The sequence below is a fragment of the Octopus bimaculoides genome, chromosome 11 (assembly GCF_046866305.1).
Source record: "Octopus bimaculoides isolate indiv1 chromosome 11, ASM4686630v1, whole genome shotgun sequence".
Classification (NCBI taxonomy): Eukaryota; Metazoa; Mollusca; class Cephalopoda; order Octopoda; family Octopodidae; genus Octopus; species Octopus bimaculoides.
In genome coordinates, this window is record NC_142938.1 from 77547622 (window position 1) to 77568926 (window position 21305).

The 21305-nt window shown below is 37.2% G+C and overlaps 1 protein-coding gene across 1 annotated transcript in view; it reads left to right on the top strand.

Annotated features, from left to right (window-relative positions):
- LOC106883236 (protein MON2 homolog) overlaps window positions 1-21305 on the top strand; it is a 704123-nt gene that overhangs the window by 75019 nt on the left and 607799 nt on the right. Inside the window, exons 11-13 of the mRNA XM_089360635.1 lie at window positions 1479-1500; window positions 3699-3909; window positions 11941-12025. Of these exons, the coding sequence (XP_089216761.1) occupies window positions 1479-1500; window positions 3699-3909; window positions 11941-12025 (318 nt within the window). The remainder of the gene's footprint in view (window positions 1-1478; window positions 1501-3698; window positions 3910-11940; window positions 12026-21305) is intronic.

Below are 21305 nucleotides of genomic sequence, written 5' to 3' on the forward strand. Positions count from 1 at the left end.
ATATATATATATATATATATATATATATATATATATATATATATATATATATATATATATATATATATATATATATATGTATGTATATATATGTATACATATATATATATATATATATCTTTTATCTTGTTTCAGTCATTAGATTGTGGCCATGCTGGGGCACTACCTCGAGGAATTTTTGGTTGAGCTCACCGGCCTCAGTATTTATTTTCTTTTTAAGCTTGGCATACATTCTATCAGACTCTTTTGCTGAACTGCTAAGTTAAAGGGATATAACCACACCAACACCGGCTTTTAGCAGCAAATTGTCAATGTAAGGTCACCACTTTTGTGTGAGCAATTTCCTTTGAAGACATTGGTGACTCTAAACATATTTAGACACACATATGTAAAAGTATGTATACACACACACACACACACACACACATGCATTACACACCCATGTTGGGCTTCCATACAGTTTCCAACTGTCAATTCCAGTCCCAAGGTATTGGTCAGTCTGGAACTAGTACAAGACACTTAAGTTGTGGTGAAATGAGAATGGACTAAAGAATCACATGATTGCACAGCGAACATTTTAACATTTCTGACGTTTCTAAATAAATAAATAGATTCAATTAACGTTAGTATCTTTCAGTTGGATTTCATAATAAACACCTTAATGTCAGTCTACTCGGTTATTACTTGTCGATCAATCAGAAAACATTGAACTCTCAGAACATATTCCAATAAAACCAAATTGATCAGAAAAACTCATCTAATGGATGATACATTTTAATTTTCTCCGAATATCTATGATTCATTTCCCGGATCACTGACCTGGTCTGGTGCTGAAGATATTTGTTTTGGAAAGTCATAGTTTCAGGCTTGCTCCTAGTGGGTGCCACCTGTGGGGAATTGTCTTTTTCTGTAGCCTTAACCCTTTTGTTGCCATATTTATTTTGAGATGCTCTGTGTTTCTTTTAATTAATTAAAAATATAACAAAGAATTTAGTAAAATAACTTCGTTATCATTAAACTAGGGTAAGGAACATAAATTGTGACTAAGGTTTGGTGGAAGATTTTAATTCAAAATCTATGAAAGCAAGACATTTGTACTACAGAGCCAGAGGTGGTTTCAGCCAGGTTGGTATCAAAAGGGTTAAACACACCTCTACATTTGGGCAGATGCACATTAGAAGCAGTTGGAAGAGTGCGGATTGAAGGAAATTTAGGCTATTATTTCTAGCATATAGAGTGACCACACTGAGGCTTCCTTCTCTTATGTCTTCTGCTGATTATTTTTCTTCTTAACCCTTTTGTTACCATATTTCTGTTGAGATGCTCTGTGTTTCTTTCAATTACTTTTAAAATATAACAAAGAATTTAGTAAAATAACTTAGTTATCATTAAGCTAATGTTAGGAACATAAATTGTGACTAAGGTTTGGTGGAAGATTTTAATTCAGAAGTTATAAAAACAAAACATTTGTATTACAGAGCCAAAAGTGGTTTCGACCAGGTTGGTATTGAAAGCCTTAAGTCAACCAGAACTTTGTCAGTGAGGTTTGGTAAGCAAAGACCTTTTGGAAATCCATTGGAAGCACCACCTCTCTTTTTAGGTGTTATGCTTAAGCTATGGGCTGGCTTAAACTCACCACCTGGCCCTTGTGTGTCCTTTGTATAGTGCACTTTGTTGCAAGCATTTGGGCATAGTTTTCAATCTGAAGATAAATTTCCTTACTTCATCTCTCTGTTTTCAGAGACCCTGAAAAATTGGTCATGGCGTCGCACTGCTTCTAATAAGCAATTATAAGGAAAAGGAAAAAAAGAACAAAACAAACAAAACAAACCGAAAAATATTACCAATACCAAATTCAATCAGTTGCTTCTCTCTCCATTCTACCTTCTCTAATTGCCAACAACTGTTCTCCTGCTTTGAAGTTTCCAACTAAAATCTCTCCTCTCCCTCCATGACCCTCCTTTCATATGTCCTCTTTACTTGCCTACTTCACCTCATTTGACACTGGCAATACACGAGCTAAACAGCTGCCATAAATCTATGTCATCACAACATCTCTGTTCTTTAATCTCTTCTGCTGATTTTTTTTTTCCTGTCTTTTAGTCTTTGTTATTCCAAGACCAACTTCTATTAAGCATGGCTGTGCAATGTAGAAGTTCACTTCCCAACCTCATGGTTTCAGGTTCAGTCCCACTATATAACACCTTGGGCAAATGTCTTCTGTTATATTAGGGGGCAGTTCCTTTTCATTTCCACAACACACTCTCATCTTGGGCCTTTCTTTTACTGTCATTTTTTCCGAACCCATCATCTATCAATAATCATCATTTGCCTCACTTTCCAATCACAAAACTAATTCTGGAACATTCTGTCTGCTTAGGGGACAAATTAGCTGAGTCATTAGAGTATCAGACAGAATGTCTTCTAGCATTTGTTCTGATTCCCAGAGTTCAAATCCTGCTGAGGTTAACATTGCCTTCTATCCATTCAGGGTCAGTCAATAGGTGCCAGTCTAGAACAATGGATTGGCTGAACAGTAAGAATGTCTGACCAATTGCTTTCCAGTATTTTTTGTGGGTCTCTGATTCCTAAGTTCAAGTCCTACCTGGGTGGTGGACTGGACTTAATTCATCACTCAATTTAACGCCATTACCCAACACCATTGATGTCTTTAATAGAGTTCTCTCCATTGTAAGCACTAAAGCCCGATTTCTGGTTTGAAAATACCTTCCTTCTTTGCTCCATAAGTATTGGAGGCCCAATACTTGTGGAGCATGTACCCATAATAAAAAAAAAAATATTACCCAGATAACCTATTTCATCATCATCATCATCATCATCATCGGTGTCGTTTAACGTCCGCTTTCTATACTGGCATGGGTTGGACGGTTTGACTGAGGACTGGTGAGCCAGAAGGCTGCACCAGGTTCCAATCTGATCTTCTGATCTAGCAAAGTTTCTACAACTGGATGCCCTTCCTAATGCCAACCACTCCGAGAGTGTAGTGAGTGCTTTTTGCGTGCCACCAGCACGAGGGCTAGTCAGGCAGTATTGGCATTGACCATGCTGAAACGGTGCTTTTTACGTGCCGCCGGCACAGGAACCAGCCAGGTGGCACTGGCAACAATCATGCTCGAATGGTGTTTTTTATGTGCCACCGACACAGGAGCCAGTTCAGTTAAAGATTATTATCTATACCATCTTCATCCAACTGTCAGACTTTCCAAGTTCACAAATCTGTGCTCTTTCTTTGTTTTAATAAACTGAGTACAGAAATCCCTTGCAATACCACGGCTCACCTATCGTGGTTTACCTATCGTGGTTTACCTATTGTGGTTTACCTATCGGGGTTCACCTATCGGGGTTCACCTGTCGTGGTTCACCTACCATGGTTCATCTGTCGCGGTTCACATACCATGGTTCACCTATCGTGGTTCACCTATCTCAGTTTATTATTTAAGCTTAGGTCGATTCCTCTGTGGTGCTGTTTTATATTTATAATAAAAAAAATATATACAAATTATAAAAATAATTAAAAAAAATATGCAGTTCTGTTTCTACTTCATGGATTTTCACCTATCGCAGGGGGTTTTGGAATGTAATACCTGTAATAGTGGAGGAGTTACTGTGCATCTCTACCATGTTTACTGAAACTCTTGAAGATTTCTATGTTTTTGAATTTTAATTTCTAATTTTGTATTTTTTTTTTTGATATTTTTTCTTGCAGTTTAGAGATGCTTGATAAGATTGAACCGCCACCGATATCTGAAGGCTATGGGCTGTCTCTCGCATTCCATTGCTTAATGGAAATCGTGAAAAGTGTGCAGTTTCTGATCGAAGGAGCTGAAGCTGATGATGGGAAAGAAGAAATGGTTGAATGTAAGAAAGCCCCGGCTAATGCTGTGGAAGGTAAGAAGAAAAGGGAGAGAAGGAGAGAGAGAGAGAGAGGGGGAGAGAGGAGAGAGAGAGAGAGGGAGAAGAGATAGAAGAGATAGTGAGAGGAGAGAGAAGAGAGAGAAATTGAGAGAGAGATTGAGAGAGAGATTGAAAGGGAGAGAGAAATAGAGATTGAGAGATATAGAGATAGATAGTGAGGGAGAGAGTGAGAAGAAAGAGGAGAGAGAGAGGGAGAAGAAATAGAAGAGATAGTGAGTGGAGAGAGAAGAGAGAGACTGAGAGAGAGAGAAATTGAGAGAGAGATTGAAATGAAGAGAGATTGAAGAAGAGGGAGAAAGAAGAAAATAAGAAAAAATCCTTATTTTTTTTACATTTTTAGAATTTCCAAATGCCTAGCGTTGTTTCCTTTATAGTCTCTTGTAAAAACCAACCTGCTTTCGACGTCCCATGCTAAAAGTGTTCATATTTAAAGGAAAATCTTGAACTTAATCTAATTAACACTTTCATGATTATATTTCTGATGCGACACCCCTCCCCGCTGCCTCCACTACTGCAATGGGTTTCAATTAATTTTCAAAAATAATTAAGAATTTGGAAGGATTTAGTAAACTAACTGACTTGATTACTACTAAGCTGGTCTTTGGATCATAATTTTACAAAGAAAAACAAAAAAAAAAGGCTCTTATATAAAATTGTTGTCAAGTTCTAATTTAAAATATGAACGTTTTTAAAGCAAGAACTTTTTGTATAAAAAAAAAATGAAAAGAGGTGTTCTTTAAGTAAAGATGGTGGTGGGGGCATTGGTGACGGTAGCGGTGGTGACAGTGGTGGTGGTGGCAGTGGTGGTAGTGGTGTTGGTGGCGGTGGGGTTAGTTAGTTCTCAAATCGGTTAAAAGAAGACTGATCGTATGAGATTAAGGCTGGTCAACTTGAGCATAATAAAGCATCGTAAATAAAGTTTGAGATATTTTCTCAAACCTCTCCAAGATCTTGGAGCATTTTGAAAATTAATCGAACCACTTTGGTTGTCGACTCATTCGAAATATTACACTTGCGTGCTCAAAGCCGGGAGTTTCTTTTTCTGACACTGCTACTACTCACATCGAGCGCTTATAGTTTTTGTTTCTGCACTAAAACCACCACCACCACCACCACCACCATCATCACCGTCATCATCAGGATTTTATGTCTGATTGTCTTTCTGAGGCAATGTTTTTTTTCATGATTGGATGCTCTTCCTCTTGTCAAACATTTAAGTCACCTCTTATGACACCCAGAAATGTTGTAATCCTATTCTAAAACCAGAATACACACAGCAGGTTAATTACATTATTTACATTATTTACATTTGACAGATATTTTTCCTCATCTTGTTTGTTGTTAACACAACGTTTCGGCCGATATACCCTCCAGCTTTCATATGGTATCTTGGGGAAATTTCAAACCTGAGTTCTCATTCCTACGGTATTTTTCAATGTTGTTATTATTATTATTATTATTATTATTATTATCATTATTCAGGTCACTGCCTGGTATGAACTCGGTTAGTAGCCTGCGCTTTTAACCACCACACCCACGGGCATATGGCATAGTGGTTAAGAGTGCAGGCTACCAACCCCAAGATTCCGAGTTCGATTCCAGGCAGTGACCTGAATAATAATAATAATAATAATAATGATAATAATAATAACAACAACAACAGAAGACACTTGCCCAAGGTGCCATGCAGTGGGACTGAACCCAGAACAGTGTGGTTGGGAACCAAGCTTCTTACCACGCAGCCACCCCCGCACCTGTATATATATATATATATATGTTGGCGTTAGGAAGGGCATCCAGCTGTAGAAACTCTGCCAAATCAGATTGGAGCCTGGTGTAGCCATCTGGTTCACCAGTCCTCAGTCAAATCATCCAACCCATGCTAGCATGGAAAGCAGACGTTAAACGATGATGATGATGATATATATCTGTGTATGTATGTATGTATGTATGTATATGTGCAAGGTTGGAAGAAATGGAGAGTGGTGTAATCGTATGAACAAAGGCATAAATGATGAAAAGAAAGAAAAGAGAAAGAAAAGAGAAAGACAAAAGAAGATATGATCTTTTAATATGCTGCTATATGAATGGCTATCAGCTGCATAGATTCAGGAAAGACATTATTAATGTCTTTAAAGATTTTAACCTAAGAATTCCATTTAGTACCTTTGCCAGCTTTATTAGTTTCTGTAGATATCTTAGACATGAATGTTAAGTGGTATTACCCTTGGAGGAAATATAATGAAAATTTGCTACTTAATGATAAGTTTCTCATACACCTTCATAGTCTTGGTAAATTTGGTAATATTAGCAAGAATTTATAGGTTCAGGCATCGCTGTGTGGCTAAGAAGATGGCTTTTCAACTATGTTATTTCTCGTTCAATGCTGGGGTGTAGCACCTTGCACGTGAGGTTATTTACTAGATTCCCATGTTGACCAAAGCCTTGTGAGTGAATTTCAGAGATGGAAACTGAAAAGAAGCCCATTTTATGTGTGTGTGTGTGTGTGTGTGTATATATATATATATATATATATATATATATATGTGTATGTATACACACACACAGTGCAGGCATGGCTATGTGGTAAGAAGTTTGCTTCTCAACCACATGGTTTTGGGTTCAGTCCTACTGTGTAGCACCTTGGGCAAGTGTCTTCTACTGTAGCCTCCAGCTGGCCAAGGCCTTGTGAGTGGATTTGGTAGACAGAAACTGAAAGAAGCCTGTTGTATATATCTCTGTGTGTGTGTGTGTGTGTGTGTGCATGTCACCTTGCCTTGACATCATTCACTGTCATACATATGGTGTTTGTTTGCAGTCTTGTGTGAAGAATCTGTCTTGACTAGACGAAAATATCACTTTGCTCAGAAGCAGGTGAGGGTTGGCACCAGGAAGAGCATCCAGTCAAAGAAAATTTGTCCACGTTAAAAATGATGACAGATAATGCTGTGTCTCGTATTTCATATGACTAACCATGTCTCACAATATTACAATAGTGTCTTAACCCTCTTGATACCAACCCGCCTGAAACTGTCTCTGGCTTTGTAGTACAAATGGCTTGTTTTCATAAGTTTTGAATTAAAATCTTCCACCAAACCGTAGTCACAATTAATGTTCCTAACACTATTTTAATGATAACTAAGTTATTTTACTAAATTCTTTGTTAAATTTAAAATTAATTGAAAGAAACACAGAGCATCTCAAAATAAATGCAGTAATGAAAGGGTTAAAAGAGGCTGATTATTTCATGATGCCACAAGGTGCAGGTATGGCTGTGTGGTTGAGGAGTTTGCTTCTTGACCCTGTGACCTCAGGTTCAGTCTGCCAGTGTGGCACAAGCTGCAGACATGGTTCTGTAGTTGAGAAATTTACTTCTCATCCATGTGATTTCAGGTTCTATCCTACTGCAGAGCAATTTAGGCAAGTGTCTCCTACAATACTCCTGGTTTGAACAGTGCTTTATGTGTGAATTTGGGAAACAGAGACTGTACAGAGACATTTGTGTGTGTGTGTGTGTGTGTGTGTGTGTGAAAATGCACGGGAAAGTGCTGAGCTATAAACAGTTCCAGATGTGATGCACTTTTGAAACTGTGTGGAATAAAAGAAAATATCCCTTACTTGTAAAACGGGTAAGAGTTATAGTAAAGATTGTTTGCCAACACAACACGGCAGTCCTGGTTTAGGAGGAATGCTGCTGTAATTTAGCCCCAGGAGATGATGATGAAGATGATTACGATGATGATTGTGTGTGTGTGTTTGTGTGCATGTGAGAGGTGCTTGGCATAATAGTTATGGTGTTGAGGTCATAATTACAAGAATGTGGATTCAACACCCAAACTGGATTGCGTGTTATGTTGTCAGGCGAAGCACTTCATTTGACGTCACCGCAGTGTACTCAACTGCGAACAAGTACCAACTCAGTGCAACTGTCACATCAGAATTGTTCGACTGGTTCAACTTTTGGAAGGTTGAAAGGAGGTCCACGTTGTTTGAGCATTTAGAATAATTAGCGAAGGTACGGTTGGTGGAATGCTCTCAGTTTTCTCTTCTTTGTGAATGACAGGTATGGCTAGGCATTTGAATATACATGCACTTTATTATATTTGTGTGTGTGTTTGTGTGTGTTTGTATTTACATGTATATTTGTCCAACCCATGCCAACGTGGAAAATGGACATTAAATGATGATGGTGTTAAGGAGTGGCTGTGTGGTAAGTAGCTTGCTTACCAACCACATGGTTCTGGGTTCAGTCCCACTGCGTGGCAACTTGGGCAAGTGTCTTCTATTATAGCCTCGGGCCGACCAAAGCCTTGTGAGTGGATTTGGTAGACGGAAACTGAAAGAAGCCCATCGTATATATATATATATATATATATATATATATATATATATATATGTATATATATGTATGTGTGTCTGTGTTTGTCCTCCAACATCGCTTGACAACCGATGCTGGTGTGTTTACCTCCACGTAACTTTGCGGTTCGGCAAAAGAGACTGATAGAATAAGTACTAAGCTTACAAAGAATAAGTCCTGGGGTCAGTTTATTTGACTAAAGGCGGTGCTCCAGCATGGCCACAGTCAAATGACTGAAACAAGTAAAAGAGTAAAGAGTATATATGTTACATATACACATACGCACATTTACATTTATTTGTAATATGATCATATAATACACACGTCTATACTCACACATTCTCACACACAAAGACACGCTTATGTACACTCACAGACACATCTTCTGCATACACCATTTCATCTGTAGTTGGTAAATGCTTAAAACTTCTAAAAAAAAAAATTAATATTCATCTCGAGATATGTTTAGAGATAATTCCTTTAATAATAATTTTCATATTTTCTGTTTCTTGTCTGCATAATTAGTTTTAGTTAATAAAACAAAAAAATCTATATCGTCTGTGTGTGTGTTAAATGGGATATAACAGTATTGCTCTTGGCCGTGATTTGATCTCTGACATGTGAACTAAGCGCTTGTAATATTCACTGTCAAAGTGTTGAACAGTCTTTGTCATTTGCTCATTACCCTTCGGAAACAATGTAACTTTTAATTTAGAGTAGCTTGTGTTATCTCGTCTGCAATCGGCCTGATTGAGCGAACCTATGATCTGTGACATTCCAACTGTGCTTATCCTGTCTTTTCAAAAGTGTCTGAAAGAACACATCTATGTTCTCTATATAGAACTATATTCTTTAACATGTCTTCTTTAAGTATATGGTTGTGAAAATGTGATTTAGGGAGAGATTTTGATTGCTTTTTCATGCAGATCAAAGGGATCACATAGGCTGGACCGTTTTTAGTCTATCTCATGAGCTGTGGTACACTTGTGTGCCACAGCACACCTATGTGCAACATATGGCCCATTATGTACCACACAATTCTGCAGCAAGGAAAATACCAGAAGACTTGTCTGCCATAGAAGAACTGATATCTTAAACCCCCTTGGGGGTTTAAGATAGCTGAAGGAAATAAATCAAGAATTATTAATTATGTAAAGAAAATCTTTAAAAAACCCAGAATGACACAAACCTTATGAAAGCTTTTGTGTTGTGTTAAGCACTTTTTGCTCTTTCCAGCTTTTCCAATGCACGTTCTACAACATAACTCATATAGAGGTTACTTTTAGTAAAAGTGCTGACTGTTTCCAGTTTAGTTTTGGATTTAGAATTCTTGTAAAATATCATTTGTTTGTTTTTTGTACTTCCTTTTTCTTCATTTGTTTTAAGAAAAAGGTATATTTTGAATTTTCCATTTGCACAAACATCTACATTTTCACTACATTTCTAAGACATGGATCTTTGATTTGTTGTTTATGTATCCTAACCCGGCATTAATTTTGATCCTATTTGGCTGATAATACTTCACATTGCATTGTGGGTATGTGGCCTTGTGGTTTGGGTGTTGCACTCACGATGGTGAGATCATGATTTTTCATTCCCAAACTGGATTTTGTATTGTGTTCTTGAGCAAAGCACTCGTGTTGCTCTGTGGCACATCATGCCCCTGTACAGGAAGTGTTGAGTTGTTGGAGGGAGTAAGCTAATGTACAGCACAAACATTTGGTCTGACAAACAAATCATCTGTGCAGATCATTGTTTACAACAGAAGAGTCCACACAACACAGATGCACATGCGCACACGCACACACACACACACACACACACACACACACACACACACACGTGTTATTTATGTATGCATTCTCCTTTCACTTTCTGTCTATAGAATCCAACCCCAAAGTTGTGGCTTTCGTAGAAAACTTGCTCAATTACAATGCACTGGAACTGAACCTGAAACCATCTGGTTGGGAGTCAAACTTCCTACCTATACAGTCATGTCTGCTGTTAGTGAATGATTTACATTAGGTTTAACTGTTAGCTGATACGTTGTAATATATTCATCAGAGGATGCATTGTTGTAACCATCTGTTATTGGTTGTTTGTATATCTCACTTCTATTTGAAGATCTATGCACACAATCTATCATCTACTATGCAGCAAATACCGCTAAGAGTAAACAAAAATACAGTTCTTTGTTTCCAGTTTCTAGTTTCCACCTGATCACTAAATCGAAAACAATCTAAACTTGCACCATTTTTCTCCAGTTTTTCATAATTTTTGAAAAAATGTTTAAGTTTGTTAAATTATTTTTTTTTACTCTCATTTTTATCCCAATGGAAGTAAGGCAAAAAGGCATTCTCAACCATCACAGCTGTCATATTTATAAAAAAAAAAAATGATATTTTGTATGGATCATTATGCAGATAATTAATGACAGTGATCGAAACGGGTAAAATAGAAGAACAGAAAAAATTTTGTTTTTGTTTTTTTTTCACCTGCTTTCCATTCGCTCTTCTTTCTAATTATTGGAATTATCAGTTGACCAGCCATTTCCGATACCTGGAACTAGATCAATAAGGTTTTATTGAAGATTTTCAGCGTGAGAAATAATTGTATGTGATTACTTAAATGTAAATTTTATTTGAATATTGATTTTTTTCTTCCCTAAGGAATAAAAAAACAAACATACACATGCAAATAAATATACATATGCAAATAAAAAAAAATTATTTACTATTAAAACCCAGCTGAAATTATTATTGAAAATTTCCCCATAACATCTCATTTTTTTTTTTAAAAAAGGGTGCTTTGTCCTTGAATTTTATTCTGTTTTAATTGGTTGTTCCTAATGGATTGTAATTGTTCTTTGAGTTTTAAGAAATATCTTGGTTTTGGTTTGTAGATAGTGAAATCAGAAGGAAGGAACAGTGTTTCTTTTTGCTTTTAATTGCATGTGTGTGTGTGTGTGTGTGTGTGTGTGTGTGTGTTTTCCTTTAACGACTTATCACTTGTCATTCTTTGGTAAATGTGCACAAAGAGGGAATTATATTTTTTAAGGATCTGTTTTAATATATTAAAATGGAATGAGATGCTCTGATAGATTTTTGTTGTTCTGGGAATAATAATAATAATAATAATAATAATAATAGTAATAATAATTGTAATAATAAGAACTCACATGAACACACAAAGAAAAAGTAGACTAGAGAATCTTGAAGATTTCTATGCAACGTTTCAATAGATGTTAAGTTTTACGAATGTCTGGTATTTGCTGGTTGACTGTTTTACCATCTCCATAGGAAAATAAACGAAACAAAAAAAAAAGAAAAAAAGATGAAGAAAGAACTGACTGATGGAAATATTTTTTTTTTCTGCAACTTATGTTCTGTTGCTTATATTATGTTCATTTTCTTAGTGTGAAGTGAAGAAAAAAGAAAAACCAAACAAAAACCAGATATTCATGATACTGGAAGTTCTGACCTCCTGAGCATTTACTGTTTCTGAATATTAAATATTTTTTATTGCTGGCACCTTAAATATTTGCATTGATTCAATTTTTTCATATCGCTTACTTTCTCTTACTTTTTCCTTATTAGACATTGTAATAAAATATAATTTTTCTCCTTCTTTTTCTGCTTTTGTTACAGAGAAGGAACAGCATTTACATGGAGAATTAATCAATTCATCTTGGTGTGGAATGCTAGCTTCTCTCTCCTTGCTTCTTGATGCAAGGTATGTTTCCCATCATTGTATATATGTATATATATTTTTAATATTTGGAATTGCTTATTTTTTTCTTCAGTTTATGTTGGTTGTTTTTAAATGCCTTCTTTCCTCTGTGTGTGTGTGTGTGTGTGTGTGTGTGTGTGTGCATATATATATATATATATATATATATATATATATAAAATCATCATTATCATAATTTTTACAACTGTTTTTCCATGTTTGCATGGGTTGCATATACATATATAGATATATGATATATGTGTGTGTGTGTGTGTGTGTGTGTATACATGAATATATAAATACATGCATGTATAAATGTATGTGTGCATGCGTCTGTGTGTGTGTGTGTATATATATATATATATGTGTGTATTTATATATATATGTATATATATGTGTGTGTGTGTGTGTGCATATGTGTATGTATATATATATGTGTATATTTATATATGCATGTTTATATATATATATATATATATATATATGTATATGTATCTATATATGTTTGTATATATATATATATATATGTATGTATATATATGTATGTATATATGCATATATATGTATATATATGTATGTATATATGCATATATATATATATATTTAAAACTGCTGATTACATCATCATCATCTTTTATATCCAATCTCCCATGATGCTGCTGTGAGTCAGATATGTTATCTGTGGCAGTGTTTTATGGCCAACCATCCTTACTTACCTCTTAAAGCATGCAGCGACATGGTGTATCTTTTCTAAAATCAGAATACATGTAATATATGTATGTATGCACACATGTATGCATGTGTGTGTTTGTGCATGTATGTGTGTACATATATATATATATATATATATATATATATATATATGAGATTTTTACCTGGTGTGTATTTTTTGGGACATTTGAAAGCCATGGTATCATTTATATGTAATGAAGTGTAGAAGCGTAGGTATATAAAGTTCGTTAACTTGAATTCAATGTTCTTAAATTATATTATTGATGTGTGTCCCTGGTGCAATATCGAGCACCTCTCTCCTGCAGTCCTATATATATTCGTCTTTTTCAATCAAAAGAAACGAAATTTATAATTTACTTCTTGTTATATATATAATATATACACACAGGTACAAGATTTTCTGGGCAGGGAACACTGACGGGGTCGGGGGCGTAGGAATACTTCTAGCGGAGAAATGGGTGGATAAGGTAATCGAGGTCGTTAGAGTAAGTGACAGAGTACTTAAGATCAGACTAGTGCTTCATCATAGATTAGCTACTGTCATCTCAGCCTATGCACCTCAACCTGGGCTACCAGATGGTCTGAAAGACCAATTCTATGACACCCTCTTGCAAACTACCTCGTCGACGAGTGACAGGGACCTTCTCTTTGTGGCTGGAGACTTCAACGGTCATGTCGGACGTCGTGCTGGGGGCTTCCATGGCATACATGGAGGCTATGGCTTCGGTTCCCGCAACGAGGAGGGAACCAGACTGCTGGAGTTCTGTGATGCAACCAATCTTATGGTCTGCAATACCAACTTCAGGAAACCTGCCAGTCACCTAGTCACCTACCGCTCCGGCAGACACTCTAGCCAAATCGACTACATCCTCGCCAGAAATAGGGAAAGAGGGCGGCTTATAAATGCCAAAACCTACCCTGGCGAAGAATGTACCCCACAACATAGATTAGTAGTTAGCGACTTTGGGATCAAGGCAAAATGGGTGCCCAGAATTAGACAGGCTTGGAGAAGAAGGGTGTGGAAGCTTAAAGACCCTGCAAACGGACAGAGACTTAGAGACAAGTTACTTGAAGCATTTAACGAAATAGAAGGGGATATAGCATCATACAACGTGGAAGACAATTGGAGATTTCTGCGGGACAACCTGTTGAAAGCCACCGACCAGATTTGTGGGTGGTGTAAGGTCCCCTCCCAACCCAGAGTAACGTGGTGGTGGAACAAGGAGGTAGACAGGGCTATTAGACAAAAGAAACAAGCTTGGAAGGACTGGAAGAACGGTGGTAGCAGGGAATTGTACCAATGTGCCAGAAGGGAGGCTAGGCGACAGGTTTATTTAGCCAGAGGGGAAGCAGATAAGGAAAGATTTGCCAATGTTCTGCGCCGTGAGGACCAAAGACTCGAGGTATTTCGGGTTGCAAGACAGTGTAGGAGAGAGAATAGTGATGTTGTAGGAGAGAAATGTGTTCGCATGGATGATGGTACGCTTGCATTAAATGAGGATGCAAAGAAAGAGGTCTGGAGATGCCACTACGATAGATTGCTTAATAAAGAGAATGAATGGGAGAAAGAGAGCCTGCCTTATGTCGACCCAATAGAGGGACCAGCTATCCGAGTTGATAGTACCAGGGTAGATAAAGCAATTAAGAGTATGAAGACCGGGAAAGCCCCCGGCCCATCAGGAATCACTGCAGAGATGCTCAAAATATCTGGCAGTGTTGGCTATAGCCTAGTCACCCGTATTACGAACCAGGTGATACACGAAGGAGTCATACCCTATGACTGGTGTAGCAGCATCATAGTCAACTGCTACAAAGGTAAAGGGGACGCTTTAGATACAAATAATTACAGAGGCATCAAGCTGTTAGATCAGGTTATGAAAGTTACAGAGAGGGTCATAGCCCAACTAATTAGGGAGCGAATCAATTTAGATGAGATGCAGTTTGGGTTCGTGCCAGGTAAAAGCACTACTGATGCCTTATTTCTAGTGAGACAGTTGCAAGAGAAATACCTAGCCAAGGATAAACCTCTGTACCTGGCTTTCGTTGACATGGAGAAAGCCTTTGACAGGGTCCCCCGATCCCTTATCTGGTGGTCAATGAGGAAACTTGGGATAGAAGAATGGCTAGTGAGAGCTGTGCGAGCCATGTACAGAGATGCGGCCAGTAAGGTGAGGGTTGGAAATGAGTACAGCAATGAATTCCGGGTAGAGGTAGGGGTCCACCAAGGTTCCGTCCTCAGCCCCCTATTATTTACCATAGTCCTCCAGGCAATCACAGAGGAGTTCAAGACAGGTTGCCCCTGGGAGCTCCTCTATGCTGATGACCTTGCCCTAATTGCGGAGTCACTATCAGAACTAGAGGAGAAGTTTCAGGTGTGGAAGCAAGGTCTAGAATTGAAGGGCCTTAGAGTCAACCTAGCTAAAACCAAAATCCTAATAAGTAGGAAGGTAGATAAAACACAAACCCCTTCAGGTAGATGGCCCTGCTCAGTATGTAGAAAAGGAGTAGGTAGTAACTCTATAAGATGTACCCGGTGCAAGCTATGGACACATAAGAGGTGCAGCAACATCAAAGGCAGGTTAACTAGCAAGTTAGTTTTTGTTTGTGGCAGATGTTCAGGTGCAATAAAGACTGCAAACAAACAGGAAACAACTTCTATCTCATTCCAGGGTGAAAAACTAGAGGTAGTCGATAGCTTCCGCTATCTGGGCGACCAAGTTAGTAGTGGGGGTGGGTGCGCTGAAAGTGTAGCTGCTAGAATAAGAATAGCCTGGGCAAAGTTTAGAGAGCTCTTACCCCTGCTGGCGACAAAGGGACTCTCACTCAGAGTAAAAGGCAGACTGTATGACGCATGCGTACGAACAACCATGCTACATGGCAGTGAAACATGGGCTGTAACTGCTGAGGACATACGTAAGCTCGCAAGGAATGAAGCCAGTATGCTCCGTTGGATGTGTAATGTCAATGTGAATACCCGTCAGAGTGTAAGTATCTTGAGAGAAAAGCTGAACATTAGAAGCATCAGTTGTGGCGTGCAAGAGAGACGATTGCGCTGGTATGGACATGTGGTGAGAATGGAGGAGGATAGCTGCGTGAAAAAGTGCCACACCCTAACAGTTGAGGGAACCCGTGGAAGAGGTAGGCCCAGGAAGACCTGGGCTGAGGTGGTGAGGCAAGACCTTCGTACATTGGGCCTCACCGAGGCGATGACTACGGACCGAGACCTTTGGAAATGGGCTGTGCGTGAGAAGACCCGGCAAGCCAAGTAAGATCGTTGCCAGTGCCCCTGGACTGGTTCTTGTGCGGGTGGCACATGAGATGCACCATTTTGAGCGTGGCCGTTGCCAGTACCGCCTGACTGGCTCCTGTAGGATTTTCGAGCGAGATCGTTGCCAGTGCCCCTGGACTGGCTTGTGCGGGTGGCACATAAAAGACACCATTTCGAGCGTGGCCGTTTTCGTGCGGGTGACACGTAAAAGCACCCACTACACTCTCTGAGTGGTTGGCGTTAGGAAGGGCATCCAGCTGTAGAAACTCTGCCAAATCAGACTGGAGCCTGGTGTTGCCATCCGGTTTCACCAGTCCTCAGTCAAATCGTCCAACCCATGCTAGCATGGAAAGCGGACGTTAAACGATGATGATGATGACACACACACACACACACACACACACACACATATATCATCATCATCATCATTTAACATCCGCTTTCCATGCTAGCATGTGTTGGCCGATTTGACTGAGGACTGGTGAAATCAGGTGGCTACACCAGGCTCCAATCTGATTTGGCAGAGTTTCTACAGCTGGATGCCCTTCCTAACGCCAACCACTCTGAGAGTGTAGTGGGTGCTTTTACGTGCCACCGGCACAAAGGCTAGTCAGGCGGTACTGGCAACGGCCACCCTCAAAATGGTGTATTTTATGTGCCACCTGCACAGGAGTCAGTCAAGCGGCACTGGCAATGATCTCGCTCATAAATCCTCTTTCTTTTCTTTCCTTTCCTGAGCATCCAATAACACAGTACTTGTCCCATGTCCTCTCGTTTTTGTTTTTTCTTGCTTGTTCTTGTTTGGATTGATTATATATATATGTATGTATGTATATATATATATATACTTTGAAGTTTGGTCCCACTGCACAATACTTTGGGCAAGTGTCTTCTATAGCTTAAGGCTAACCAATGTCTTATGAGAGAATTAGATATGTGGAAACTGCATGAAGCCTGTTTCAGTGAAGTAATGTGTGTGCGTGTGTGTATAGCTAGTTATCTCTCTCACTTTCTCTCCTTATACACACATGCGTGCATGCACATACACACACACACACACTTATATATAACAGGCTTCTTTTAGTTTTCTGTCTATCAGACCCAATGTTTTGGTTGGTCCAGGGCTTTTGTAAACGAAAAAAGAGATTTGTGTAAGGTGACACATGGTGGAATTGAACCCTAAACCACTTTGTTGGAAAACAAACTTGTAAGTCACACAGGATGCCAAGCAGATATGTAGAAGAAAAAAAAATTAATATTTTACATGGCTGAGTTGGTAGAGTGATCAACAGAATATCTTGTGGTATTTAGTTGCATCTTTTTGCACTCCAGGTTCAAATACTGTGAGAATTGACTTTGCCTTTTGTTCCTTCCAGGGGTGAGAGTTGGTCAATACAATGATTACCAGTTAATTACTGGGGGGGTAGTGTGGGGTGTGGGGATTAAATTGACCTGCACTCTCCAACACATAAAACGTTGAGGCCACCACGAGACTCATCATCATCATCATCATCATAATTTAACGTCCGCTTTCCATGCTAGCATGGGTTGGATGATTTGATTGAGGACTGGTGAACCAGGTGGTTGCACCAGGCTCCAATCTGATTTGGCAGAGTTTCTCCAGCTGGATGCCCTTCCTAACGCCGGGGTATGTGGGTGGGTGGGTGAAAGTCAATCAACTTTGAGGTTTATATATAATATCATTTGTTATAACCAGTTTATATATTTCCAAATTTTGTTTTAAAATTGTGAATAAACTGAGGGAATAAAAAAAAAAAAAGAAATTACCATTTTCTTTAGATCAAAACTATAAAAGTGATGGCTGATTTGACTAATAAAAAAAAAAGAAGTTTGTAACTGCTAAGTTTGTGTAGCATAATTATATGCGTTATGTATTTTATAATTATAATGTGGTTGCATAAATTATATCATAAATGTTTCTATAAATTATAGTCACTCAAGAATTTATGAAATATGTTAATCATATCAAATATTAAAATTAAAAATATGTATTTTTATTGAATTTTTGTGAAAAAGAAACTAACAAAAATCAGGCATATTTTAAAGCCATTAATACTGTTATGTAGACAACTTTAACCATTGATCTTTTTAGCTTAATTGGTGGTTTTAAATAGTATTGGTGGTTTTTTGTTAATTTTGTGTTTGTTGACTAATGTATATTTAGAGGTAAAACATGGCTTTGTCTTTAAGAATTTTGCTTCTCAACCGTGTGGTTTTAGATATACATATATACATATATATATATATATATATATATATATATATATATATATATATATATATATATATATATATATATATATATATATATATATAGAGAGAGAGAGAGAGAGAGAGAGAGAGAGAGAGAGAGAGAGAGAGATACACACACACACACACACAGTACTTCGTATGGTTTCACCTATGTGTGCGTGTGTGTGTGTGATTATCTTCACATCATGTTCAAATTGTAAACGAACCTCACTGTCATACAGGTAGTGTCATTTGTTGCAGTTATTTATGAAAACATGTCCGGACTATGGAAAATATTCCCTTGCTTGGAAATAGGTGAAAGTTGGTGACCAGCAGTGCTTTTGGCTCTAGTAAACCTGCCTCAACAAATTTCATATGACCCATGCAAGCATGGAAAAGTAGACATTAAAATGACAACAATGATGATGATGATATTTATTGAAAGCTGGGTAAAGCCACACAGTATCCTGTTTTTTGCCATCATGTTACTTGGCTTGTCAGTTATTGTAGAGTAGGTTCTGTAGTTCCACCTTTATGTAGTGTTTGAATTTTTAGAAGCTGGTTGTTATTAGCTATTATGTCCTGAGGTTAATTTTGTGCAGCTATGGCATATCAGAAAAATATTGTATTTTCATTGTGTAAAAGAGTTTTTATAAGAAAGAAATGAACCCTATTTTGTGTATGTCACATATTTGCAGTTACGAAAAATTTAGAATGACTTTTAAACGGAACGCACTCTAATGCTGTTTACGATATTTGAGATTTCATTTTTGATAAGAAACATTGTCATGTGCTAATTGTTTGAGAACTGTTTAAAATTTAGATTTTCTCAAATATACATAAATATCTAAATGATTTAGATTGTATGTATGTATGTAAAGTTTTGTATCTTAAATAGTCTCATATAAATATAATTTAATTTATTATTTTCCTCAAACCTCTTGTATGTCACTAGGGCAAAGCTGAATTGTCTTTGTGATGTTCTAAAGGTATAATTATGCTGATGATATCTAATCTTAAAATGATTTACTATCAGTTTGTACTTTATTCGTTTCTCATTAATGGTAGCGACTGCAAAGCTAACTAATTCTTTTTCTTATTTAACTGTAATTGACTGGACATACGTTCTCCAAATGACAGTTGCATTTTGTGTGAAAATGTTATTTGTGTTCCAATAATTTGAATTATTCATTATTAATATTTTCTAGATTGTTAATGGATAGTAGTGTGTTTGCAAAATGTCTTATGGTTAAATAGTTTATCTTTAGCAAGTTTGGGTTGAAAAATTTTCTGTATTTATGCCCAGGAGAAAAATCTAATTTTACAAGATTTAAAAATATTTTTCCAGTCTGGGTTGTAACATTGATTGAGTATGATAGATGAAACCACATGATCTTTTTTTTTGTTTCTTCTTACTAGTCTGTGTGTATTTGTGATATTTAATACCTTCTTTAGAAAGCTAGATGTATAGATTTGCTACACTGTTCAATGAGCTTTTGTCGTACAAGACATCCGAAATTCTTTTACTTAAATTTATGGATGTTTCCATGCTAGTGGCATGTGAAAAGCATCCATTACACTCTTGGAGTGGTTGGCATTGGGAAAGACACCCAGCCATAGAGACGTTGCCAAATCAGATTGGAACCTGGTGCAGCTCCCTGGTTTACCAGTTTTCAGTCAAACCGTCCAACCCATGCCAGCCTGGAAAACAGACGTTAAATGATGATGATGATGATGATGATTTTGAAGAGCGAATAATGGGTGGGGTTGGAATTAACATTTATGTATAGTATCTAAATATTTGCTTTAATGTAGGGTTCATGTTTTTGTTCATTTCGGTTAAAGGTACATCTTAGAAACTCCCTATTTTGAGGCTGCTGCTGCTGGCTGCTATTTTGAGGTTTCAAATTCTTGAATAGTTTGCTTAGAATTGCGCCTGAATTTATCTGCTTGTTGCCTTTTTGATGCTTTTCAAGGCACATCTTCATAAAACTATATCAAAATATTTGGAAAAGATTTTACTCATTTAGACTGTTAAAGTACACACGTGCGTGCACATACGCACCACACACACACACACACACACACACACACACATATACATGCACACACACATTTCTTTTATTTTCTTTGAGTGCTTTCTCCCTAAAGACAGTTTTTTTTATAGAATCTTTATTTTCTTTTGAGATGCTGTGAAAACATTGATATAATACACATTACACTGACATACATTGAAGAGACAATAGAACAATGTTCATTTGTACAGGCATGTGGGGTGAATAGCAGACAAGGTTAGGTGAAACAGTGACATGGATTGATGACCACCAACAGCTATGGTAAAAGTATGAAAAGGAAACTACCAGAAGAAATAATTTATTTAGGTATTAGTTTATGTGATGGACTAATCATGGCTGGAATACTTTTCATCCACTGTTCCATAACACTTTCAGTTTAATAAAAAAAAAATGCATTCTTGCTACATGTTAGTATCACTTGAAATTGACTTGTTTTTCCTCTTTTCTGGCTGCTTGTCATCTGTTTTTATTAATTGCATCCATACTTGTTTTCCCCTTCGAAACTTTCTTCTTGTTTCTAATCTCTTGCCAAACTGACACTATTTATCCCAATCGTATTATGTTTACAAAGGAAAAAAAAACAAAAAAAAAACTATTGATAAAAATTATGTCTTTAATTACAGATGTTTAAAAATATTAACATACCTGTTATTTGACGAAGTCATTTTAATCTTTACTGCTTTGAACCACTGTAATAATCTGAGTAAATCTTCACATTAAGTATTCCTCATTTTTTTTATCGATAATATTCAGTTAGTTAAATTATACACCCATGATCATAGGCATTTGTTGAACATTCAAAACTTTTTCAGAATTGGAAATTACTTATTTAAATCCAATTTTCAATAATTCATCATCGTTGTCATGCTCATTTAATTTTCCTTACTGACATGAGTTGAACTTTTCTGAAATACTACCACTCTCCGTATATCGTAATCCTGTTGTCGTTCTTGCT